The following is an 11,789-nucleotide window of genomic DNA, read 5'->3' as shown; positions in this document are numbered from 1 at the left end:
ACCAGTCTGTCTCACTGCTCTGGGGGCTGCTTACTTCCATTCAGCAACACTGGATCAAGTAATACAGGTTTTTTTCTTAATTTATTTTTTATTTTTACTCAGAACACATTAAAGGAGTCTCCTGCAGTAGGAAATGAATGATAGACTCGGTTGTTGATGGAGAAAGCAAAAAACTACCTCTATATGAAATTAATGTGATCTTAAAATAGTGGGAAAGTTTTCTTTTATGACATTGACAGAGAAGCAATGATTTTGAGTAATGCAGGTTGATGTGGAGATGCTTTAAGATTAAATAAGTGCTATATAAAGGCCTGCCAGCCTGAATTCTAATGTGCTATGAGACATTTTGCATATTTAAGAGTATGCAAAATGTCTTGTACCACACTGGAATTCATTCTGACAAGGCTTTATATAGCATTTATTTACACTCATATCATACTTTAAGGGAGAAGTGCAAACGCTGGCTCCGTTTTGAATGGAAGTAACAAAAGGCAAGGCTAATTGCTCTGTTTCCTCCTCCAAAAAACAAAACAAAACCAAAAAAATCCCCACAACACAAAAAATAAAATAAAAGCAATCAAAAGTGGAAGCTTGTTTAATATTGCTCTACCATCATCCTGAAAGGCATAATAATTTGAGTTACACATCTGAACTGATTGGAGTTACAGAATCATATCTCCTTTTTGCATTTAACAATATATACAATATAAAATAAATACATTTACACAAATGGACATTGGTTGGAGCACACGGTATGATACACATCACAAAAATATACAGTTGATTGCTATACAGATGTGAAGCCCATCTACAGCTATAGACATGTTTGTTTTCATTTGTTGTTTCGTTTCAGTTTTTAACTACTGGCTATTATGCAACTCCTGGATTATTATAAGCAGTTTAATTTTTTTGTCCTTTTGCGATCTTTGCACGATAAGACTGCCGTAAAATGTTTTCCTAGGCAGGTAAACAGAGACGCTTAAATAATTAAAATACAATCACCAACACCCATTTTCTCTTCTATAAGAAAAATAGCAGTTTTAATTTTTTATATCTTTTTATGTTATCATTTAAATGCAAAATAGTGGAATAAATACAACAATCTGATCTGATTGAAACAAATGTGTAACTTCTGGGAGTTACACAATCATATTGCTTTAAATAAGAAAAAATTAAAAAATGAAGCAAAAATAGAAATTAAATTGTTATGGCTAAAACATACACCCTTTGAAATTTTCCCAACACTTCACATTAAGTAAGTGGTCTTGAAAGAACTCTTCTCCAGCAAGGTTTAAGATGAACAACATTATAAAGCCCGTGCAGTTTTTTAGCTAAGTTTCAGCTAATGGTTTTACAGTCTTGAGATACTTGTTCTTTTGCAGCTCCAAAAAATTACAGAAAATGAAAACTGAAGTTTGCACCGTGTGCCTTTAACACATCTCCATTTTTTGTGTGTTTTTTGTATACTACTAGTTGATTGGCTTTTGACCCTGAAGCCCAAGTTCTTTAATGTGATACAGCAAAAACAATATTTATATTATATATTTATATATATATAGTGTACTTGAACAGTAGCAACTTAAACCCTGCACAAACTTTCTGGAAAATAAACTTTTTTTTTTTTTGCACTCTTACATATATAAATAATCTTATAGAATCAGCACCTTTTTCCCAGGAGTTGTATTTTTTTTTGACATTTTTCAAAAGGGATGTGCCAATTTCTGAACTCCTATCACAGCTATAAATTTCAAGTTATTGACCATCTGAATGAATTGCTAATGATGATTTACCTAGAATCACACTACAGTCACTTCTCTACTGAGAAAACACAATCTACAATATAGTCCCATATAGCTAATGATAGATACACAGTTTTTTTTTTCCTAGCATGAGGCCGAGAGAGCATCGGCCCATTGTTATTTTGTTTAAAGCACACAACGTAGCAATAGTTTTGGAAACTTGTCCGCACCAAAAAAGTTTTGCAACAACACAGAGCGAGTTAATAACAACATCTGAGAGATGATTGAATAAAAGCTATATTTACAGCATTTAAAAATTAGACTTATCTATAATCTTGAAATATTCAAAGTTTTATTTCTAAGCTATACATTGGTATTCTATAATAAACTGTTACAGAAATTATCCCTTGTTTTGAAAATATTATGATTTCAGTGTGTATCTGTTCATAACGAGTATTTGTTTGGAGTTTCGATCTCTTAATTATTACTAGGAAGAACTTTATTACCGGTAAGGAATAGAATATACTACTGTAATCTCCTGAGGAATTGTACATCCAATATTGTCTCTAATTCTACCCTGTGTCTATAAGCACACACCACAAGAATCCAAACACCACAAGAAGAACAAGACAACAGTCTTTGAATGCAACATAAAAATTCAGAAAAGCACAGCAAACATGAAACATTGAAAAGCTGAACTACATTTCTTTTGTTTGTTAGGATTACAATTTTAATTACATCTGTGTACATAGAATAAGGATGTTCACATAGTACAGGGAGCAGCTACTAACACTGGTACATTGGTATAGCATTTGATGGAGGTTATTGTTTATTGGTTATTTAGCGACTGTAGTTTTCTGGGGGCATCTAATCGGTTTATACATTAGATTACACCTCGTAACAGTCTTGAAACTGACTGACTTTCATGCTGTGACAATACTGGTTGAAAAGCACATATACTGGTTTAGCTACTTGTTAAAGATCGCCATTTACAAACGAAAATCTAAATCAATAAATAAGGTATAGAAGTGTTAAATTCTTCAATTTGGTCAGAAGTCTACTACTCTGATTTCTTAATTTTGCAAACGGCGGTATTTGCCTTGTGGCCTCTAAGCTACTATTGGTTCATAGGGTTTTTCTGCGTGTGAGGTTACAATTTTGCAAACAGGCAGTCGTATCTCGTTCATTTGCAACTGAAGCAGTTAGAAATCACGCGGCGACCGCGCCCCTGCGCAGCCGCTGTCTCCTGACACCGTTACGGATTGGTATTTGACATGGAGCATTTGTATGGCAGACTACTCGGATATACTGCAGGTGTAATCTAATCCTTTGAGTCAGTGAACATTTAGTTATAAACTGGAGCTCATGTTAAGAAACTGGATGTTTTGGACCAGACTGGCACACAACATAAATTGCATCCGTGATAATATGCACCTTCCCTTCGACTATTGCTTTAGTAAGATAAATTCCCACATTAATAAATGGCTGAAAACTGGTAAAGCTGGTACAAAAAAATCTCCATTAGTAAGAAGAAACAAAACATTTAAAAAAATCTTCCTTCAGGATTCATTTGTCCTTCATTATTGTTCATCATTGTTCAAGCCAGCACAAAAATGCAGTATTTCTTTCTCTTTAGTATTGCATGAATGAATAAAGCTTAAACTATTCCCTGAAAAAGTTACATCGTAGCTAACCTAAGAAATATCTGGAAGACTTGAAAAAACAATTAAGGAATCAAATGGCTGTAACTGATCTAGATGGAAAATGCAATGATAAGAAGCAGCCGATGCATCGTCGCTTTAGTCGTCTAATTAGAGACTGCTCCTATGAAATCTAATACTGCATTCAGTCAGTTCATCGTGTTGTACTGTACTGCTAGGTACGGTGCTTCTCTCTTTGATTCCTTTGTCATTGGGGACATTATGGTTCATAATAAGTTCACTGGCATCCATATTATGGATTTCCATCCTTTGGCAGGCCTGGCTTCCATCTCTCTTCAATTAGAGACCTCTTTTAAAAAGTTCAGCAGCAAAGGAAAAAAAAGAGAAAAAGGAAAAAAGGAAAGGAAAGAACAGAAAGGAAAAGGGAGAAAAGGAAAAGGAAAAGAAAAAACTGCATCAGAAAGACACAGAAGAAAAAGTTGAAAGCTGCTTCACAGTCTTGCTGCTAAATATCAGTGCAGTCATTTAGTCATTTTTTCCTTAATTAAACACTAAGTTTCTTTGCCATTATTATCCTGTTTATTTTCCCTTTTTTTTTCTTTTTTTTTTTTTTTTTTAAAACGTGCATGATGGGGATGCCCATGATGCTTTAGTCAGACCTTGGCCTCCAGCATTTCCAAAAAAAGTTTGTGCATGGGGACTTTGCCTTCCAGTTTGATGTTGTAGAAATGCTGCACAGCCTTGGTGGAGGTTTGCCTCAGAAGCGGGAGAGTCATCAACATCTTGCCTGCACGACGAGGATCTTCCATGTGCTGCCCGGCCTCGTAATCCTGCAGAGCCTCATGTAAGACGTCCTGAAGTTTCTGCACCGCCTCAACATCCTCTATGTGCATTGAGTCTGCAAAACAAAGGAGCAACAGGAGGTTTCAGTCTGGTGTGCCAGGAGTTTGATAATGCTACTACGGCAGCATGACACTTTCACTGGTTCTGCCCATCCTCTTTCACAAGAGGGAAGATAATTACCCATTAATTTATGTATTGACCTTTAGGAAAGCGTATGGAAATGCTGAGGAACTACAAACGTACAATTAACTCTTGGGTAAGTAATTCTTCTCCTCATACTCCTCAAACTAGTGGAACAGTCACCCTTGGTGCTCCCCAAATCATCTGTATGGTTACTGCTTTGAAGGAATGACAGTGCCAAGGGGCTGAAGGAATGGAGGGCTACATTTTATCAGGGAAGCAAGGAAAAAGCAAAGATGCCCTATGGTGGAAAACCTCAGCAAAATTCTGTGTCAGGTTCTAAGGCTGCCCACACTGCGCACCTGGAAGCCATGGACATCACCAGTACTCAGAAACACTTACTGTGGGATTAGGACTACTGCAGCAACACAAGGGAAATGCTGGTTTGAAGGGATTTCCTGATAGCTTTAGCAAATTTTTTCACCCTCAGGCATATTCAGGCAGACAGGCAACACTTAGCATGTTTCTGAACCACTTTTGTTTGGTGAAGCTACAAGGTGTAATCCTTCTCTCCCACTCCCACAGACAGTGGTTTATCTTGTTAGTGTTAGGGTTTTGCATTTTTAATAGAAGACTCAAAGCAAAAATCCTGCCCTGCACCTTTGCAGGTGAGATGCCTTGGTGGTGTAAGTATTGAGTGACAGGTCCAGACACAACACACACCAGGAACTAAACTAAACTGCTACCTGACCCGAAAAGATTAAAGCAATGGAAGTGTGAAATAAAGAGAAAATATCTAACTGAAATAACTGCAAACTCCTCAACTGGATAGATACAGAAAGTGAAGATGTCCCTGAGAACACGCAGTTACTGGACCATGCTGAGATTACTTTGGATGAACAGCCCTAATTCTCTGACTTTTATGTAGTCATAAATGCCAAAGAAACCCTGATGTGGTCCAAAGTGAGGTGAATGCAACTAAAGAAAAACAGTTGTAGGAGAAAGAGGCCACCAAACAGCCTCTATCAGATACCAAAATTGGGATGGTCAACAGACTTACAGAGCCAGTAAAACACCACATGAAAATCCAAATGCTGGAAGGGGGTACAAACCCCAGGGACAGGCCACACTGTTCAAGCTTTGCTCAGAGTGAAACTGGGACATGGAACAATTAAAGTTCATCTTTGAAAACTCAACTTAATATAACACTGCTTTGCATGCTAATTTTTGGGTTTGGATCAAAGCTCCTGTTCCCAGACAGAATAAGGACTGAGGAGCTGGATGGTGAAGAACCCACTTCCATCATTGCTTCCATGCCCTGTAACCAGCAGTCTGATGCTCTGGATCAGTATTTGACAGAGCCTCATGTTTTACCCTGTTGATGATTAAACATCAAATTTTGCACGTGCTTAAAATATCTGAATTATATTCACAGAATTAAGATGCATCCAAGATTAATTCCCTAAAAGCTGACATGGAACTGTTTCCTCATATAATTAGGCAAATACAAATCCTTTCAAATACAAACATGTAAAGTGAAACACAAACCAGTAAGTAACAGGTTAACAAAAAGTGTTCCAGCTCTTATTGTCACAACAAATGTGCAAATTGAAAAGAAAAAAAAAAATAAAAGTTACAGCTCTTGCTCTAAAACAGACACTTAATTATATACAAGTTTGGATCATTTAGCACGTTTTATTGATTCTGATGACAGTTTATCTGTTAATTACACATAATGGAGTCCTATGGGAATTTTACATGTTTAATAATTCTGAGTCTTAGTGAATACATGCGCTAAGAAGCACGCAGCTAAGACATACACTGCTGGGATGTGATGCTGCACATCAAGGTACACTGTGCTGAAGGCACAGACACAGAAATCTCTCTCTTAGGGATAAAGGAGGCTACAACATTCTGAAAAAGATGACAGGCAAATATTACTTCTAGCAAAATCTAGTTCTAATTAATGTGAGACCATTCCCCGAATCCATACATTTTTGATAGTTTTCTAATATGGTAATTCTGTGTCAATAAGAGAAAAGCCCTGAATTCTGTGTCCAACAAACAGATGTAATCGATACAGACATGTTAACACACACATACAGACGTGACTGATGTCTTAAGCACAGGGTCCAGCCACCAGGCTTAATTTGGAATGCAATCTCCAAAAACATTGCTGTCTTTACTCCCTAACTCTTTACTCTTTACTTGGATATTCACTGCTGGACTACAGAACACACGATCTGCTACTCCAAGTAATTTTTCCATAACCCATATGCTGTTTGTGCAGAAAATACACACCTCCTCTCCCCAGATCCATAGTGCCAAGGCCAGATTTGCTGGGGAACCAAATAGGAGCATTTTATCTGCAACAAATCCTTGATGAGTCCTAAAGACTGACTAGTCTCATTACTTTTTTAAATTTTTTTTCCTTATACATACAGCATAAAGAGACAGGTCTTTTTGGAGAATGTGACTGTAAAGGTTTAGTTTTTAACCCTTTACAAAACTGGCCTGTTTTTTCCCAGAATCAGTATTTGTAACAGTAACCATAAGTTTGCAAGTAGATGGATGGAGTCCAGACTAAATGCATTTTTCACACAGAGGTGAAACTTGCCTAAGATGTTTAACTTTGCAGTTTGGAGAGCAATTCAGCCTGCAGAATTAGGAACATCTACACTCTCCATATTACTTACAACGAAAATGAGTGAGGAGGGAAAAGAACAACCCCCAGAAAGGAATCAAAACCTGCCCTCTGGCACAGCTATTACATTTCATGCTTTAAAACTCTTCCACTGTGTGGAAAACATCAAACACAAGGGCTTTTGCTCTCTCCTTGCAGGGGTGATTGTGTACCATCCCTCTGGTAAACAGGGCAATTATTTACATGGAGAAGCAGTAGTACTAAAGTATTTAATGGAATTGTTGCTATCTTTGAAATTAATTTAGTAGCTGGGAAGAATGTGACCAGCCAGCTATCCACCCCCAAATGGTGGTTCATGGAGCAGTTCAGGAAGCTGTGCCCTGGGGAACGATTTGGTCACAAGGAATGGGGTAAGAAAAAACAGCAGAGAGAGGGACACTTCCAGTGGTGATTAAGACTTCAAACTGTTCTTTTAAAATGGTGATTTAGCTTGAAAGACTAAAAAATTATGTAATCAAATTACTATGATAATTTAACTCCCCATTTACAGAGAAGATTCCAACTCATTTCAGCTGTACTCATTCTAGGGTCTGCCAATGTTTAAATGCAAACTCAATAAATCTGTGCTATTTAATTAGACCATGATTCAGCTTGCAGATTGCTCAGGAAAATATTAATCTCTACAAAAATCCTTCTTCAAGTTTTAGCCTTGTAGTCTGGAACTTCCACTTTATTCCTGATATTAAACAAATGTAGATCTTAATCCCTCAGGTGTAAGCCTTTGAAAATAAGGAAAATGGTTGAAAATGCTGAACTAGCCAAGGGGAAAAGAGGAGGAAAAATAAAAGACAGAAATCTTTTCAGTAACTACAGACTGGCAGATGTAGAAGTGAATTCAGAGCAGGCTGACTCATTGCTAAATACTGTTCATGTACTGGGATAAACCCAATCCTCAGCAATGGACATCAAGAACCAACTATAATTTAAGGAAACACAGACAATTTGTGTGACAATATAGAAATAAAGGAAGAATTCCACAGAAAATATGAAATTTAATTATATGTGAGTTTGGATGTTCTTCCTATACCATGAAAAATCTTTTAGTTTATGGCTTGGTTTGGGGTTTTTTATAAATGTCTTTGCAGGCAGTCTGAATAATTTACAATTACATCCGTCACAGATAATATCCAGAGGAAACCTACAGCCAGATATAACACACTAAAAAACCAGCACCGATATAAATAATAAAATTAAACAGGGTAATTTCAAAGTGCCATTTGAAAGACAGCAGAATTTGATGGCAAATGCCCTGCAAAAACTGATGATACCAGGCTGGTGAAACTGAAGACAGACAAACACAAGACTTGTTGATACAACTGCTGAGAACATGGGATTTTCCTGGCGGGGAAGAAGCTGCTCCTGATCAAAGCTGCCCATGGGAGAGAGTGAGATCAACAAATGAGAACATGGAACCATTGAGCTCTGCCTGGAGAATATCATTCTATCCTTGCAAATGCTTTTTCTCACCATCACAGGATGGGAAAATAGAATAGTAGCTCTTCTGATCAGTTGATTGATCAGATCATTGCACAGAAATAGGAGAAAACTGGAGTTCTCATTCAAGAAAAACACCGCAAGGTCCAGACAGAAACTCAGATTACAATCTACCTCATTTAAAATTCAAGCTTCATCTCAAATGCAGCAAACAAACATCCAGCCACCCAGGAATTATTTAGAACACATCACAAAGGGTGACAACTAGCTAAAAACTGTAAAGCACCTGAACTAAGGGCAAGGAAACCTCTCAAAACCTCACTATGAAGAAAGTTAAAGGCTGGTATCTATATATTTTGTATATAACATCACTCAAAAGTGGAAGAAAACCACAGGTCTTAAGTGAAGCGTTTCTTCATGTCAGAAAATCCAGACAGCAAAAAGAAAATAGGACAGTGAATCAAGCAGCAGGGAGCATGCAGCATTGAATACACACATTAAGATGCTGGTAAACCACATTGGAGAGGTAGATACCACTAAGTACTTGAAATACAGCAACTGCTGTGATGTTTCTGATTCCATACAGCTGAGCAGTTCACAACACTGAAGAAATCCTTTTAGAAAGCTGTAGGATCCTGGAAGAACTGGATGGGATCAAGATTAAGAACAAAAAGCAAAATGGCTTTTGTTTTATGTAAGGATGAAAAAAATCCTAATATGGTATAAGTGATATTTTTTATCTAGATTGTACTGCCAATCCAAAAACACCACAAAACCTACTGCAGTGCTTATTAATGGGTGAATTGTTCTCAGAACACAGAACCCCTCCCTCTCTCCCAAAACACATGCCAGATTTACACAAGGACACAAAGTGCTTGCCCACATTGTGTTTCTGTATATTTTTAGGAGAAACACAACACAGTGACATTTTGAAAAGCATACTGCTTAAGATAGAAGCAACCCATGGAAATTGCCAATCACAAATCAAACCAGGTTCTTGGTTCCCTCATCCAGCAAGAATTCCTGTCCTTTTTCCATCCAGAGCTGGAATAACCCCAGACACTTACTTTGGCCTTCCCTGTGTTGGGTAAACAAATATACTTCATTTTGACCTGCCTGTTTTTCCTGATTAGAACTGTTTGCTGGGATCTGCATGATTAGGCTAAGAGACAAGCACAGAGGCAAACAGAATATTTTCCCTTACAAAAGAATATGGCAAAAATGGTCTGACATCTGGAGTATTGTATTGGAAACAGACACTTCTGTTGGAATAGATGCTGAAAATGAAAGCGGAATAAATTAAGAATTCCTTATCCATAGGAATTACAGGCAGTGAAAACCGAAAACAAAGGCTTGTGTGATTGATTTCTGTGAACGAGGCCTTAGTCTGGATTGCCCTGGTTTGGCCTACTTTCCAGAAGAGATAAAAACTGAAGTCTCAATACAGTTTTTAAAACACAGTAGGAAATGAAGGCGTATAAGAAAAGAAATTACTTCACAGAATGGGGACCTTATTTCAGGGACTAACTGGATTAGCAATAAACTAAAACCACTGGCAAAAGGAAGTTACAACATAGTAAACCAACATTTTTTTTTTTTTTTTTATTCCTGAAATGGCTTACTTTCCGCTAGGAGAGGCAGTGAGGGCAATAAATACAGGAATATTTGCTGCAAAGCAGAACAAACAGCACACTATGAAGTGGTTCAAAACCCTACACCATAAGGCTAATAAAAGCCTGGAAAAAAAGAAAGAGGAATGATAGAGCTGGGGGGTGAGACACCAACTATAAGAAAATGTTGAATGAAGATTTCAAAGTACTTTTTATTAAAGAGATAAGATTTATTTAAGATGCAAGAAATTACCACAATTACCACTGAAGGCAGTGGTAATGTGACTCTCATGCTACTAACATGTAAATACTATTTGCTTATTCCCTAAGTGAGGAATAGGTCCAAGTTATTCAGTTATTAGAGTAGCTTCCAGAAAAAAAGAAAAAATAATTATGATTAACCACTGATTAACTATTAATTAACCACTGATTAACTCAGCTGCCATTTCCTAATGCCAGCATTAAGCAACTGGTACCAACTGGTTTATTTTCTCTAAGAATTGTGGGTGTCATCTATTTGATTACATGAAAATGGAATATGACAAATAAACTGCAAGCAACATGAAAACTTTGACTTCTCTAAAAATTTGCTTCTATGCTGTACTATTCTCTATACAAAACTGTATAAAACAGTTAAGGCCTTGCTATATCTATTTGTCAAAATAAAGGCTGTTAATACACCCTCAACACACAGCTATGTGTGTGTGTGTGTATATATATATATATCTATGCCCAGTCAAGATATATCTTAATCACGAATTCAAACACTAAGTAGATGACTATATAAAACAAAATGAAAAAAATGGACCATATTAGAAATGAAATACAGCATGTTGTGACAGGCACTGGGAATAAAGATGACATCCTGTGGAGTAAGTGATTTACTGGGCTCTACCAATTAATTTCTATTATGATAATATCATATAATGGTGATAGCCTAGTGCTCTGAGTACACTGTGTCTGGAAAGCCAAAAAACTTATAAGAACTTACTGATTTTTTATCAGGATGAGATGATAGCATAACTTTACTGGCACCAGTATTGATCTGCACTTCATTATGCTAAAATGCACAAGGTACTTTTTGGTTCACAGTCCTTCTGTACTGAAAGGGCTATTTTTAATTTTATTTTTTTAATTTTTTTTTTTTTTTTTTAAAGAGAGTTAATATCAAAGACCAGAAACGTGAGGGTGAGCACAAGTCCTTTTCTCCTTCTTGTGGTCCAGGCTACACAGCCAGTATTAGCCTTTAAGATTAAATTTTCAACAGTGCATAAGGCGGTACTTCTAAGTGCCTAGCATCCACATTTGGGTCAGTTTTTTCAAGATGCCAGCACCCTATTAAGCAGATGCACAGAGATCAGATTTTCAAATGTGCTGATCTATTTTGACACTCCAGTTCCCTACGTTAGGTCTTAGATGGGAAGTGAGCCTCTCTTAAAACTCTGGTCTCAGTTGTGACTCCTATGCTCTTCTGCAACATTCTTCCTGGAGGCCCAGTTTAGTCCTAACTGATCAGGCAATTTAAAAAAAATTGCTCACCTGCAACTCCCTGTTTAGTATTAACTTAATCAATACACATCCTACCATGGAAGAGATGAGCAGCTCAGCTTTCCTTCTTTTCCATGCTGAAACGTTCCCGTGCACGTGCCTGCACTTGTGTACACTTCAAGCATATTTT

General features: G+C 37.0%; 1 protein-coding gene across 11 annotated transcripts in view; it reads right to left on the bottom strand.

Annotated features, from left to right (window-relative positions):
* Nucleotides 1–579: 579 nt before the first annotated feature.
* The window catches only part of ESRRG (estrogen related receptor gamma), a 369,900-nt gene continuing 358,690 nt past the window's right edge, over nt 580–11,789 (bottom strand). For all 11 annotated transcript variants that reach the window (XM_033054604.2, XM_033054601.2, XM_033054600.2 and 8 more), the window contains one exon: nt 580–4,298. In XM_033054604.2, the coding sequence (XP_032910495.1) occupies nt 4,054–4,298 (245 nt within the window). In that variant the 3' untranslated portion in view covers nt 580–4,053. The remainder of the gene's footprint in view (nt 4,299–11,789) is intronic.

Source organism: Catharus ustulatus, chromosome 3 (genome assembly GCF_009819885.2).
Source record: "Catharus ustulatus isolate bCatUst1 chromosome 3, bCatUst1.pri.v2, whole genome shotgun sequence".
NCBI classification, from domain to species: Eukaryota; Metazoa; Chordata; class Aves; order Passeriformes; family Turdidae; genus Catharus; species Catharus ustulatus.
This window is presented reverse-complemented; position numbering and strand designations above follow the sequence as displayed.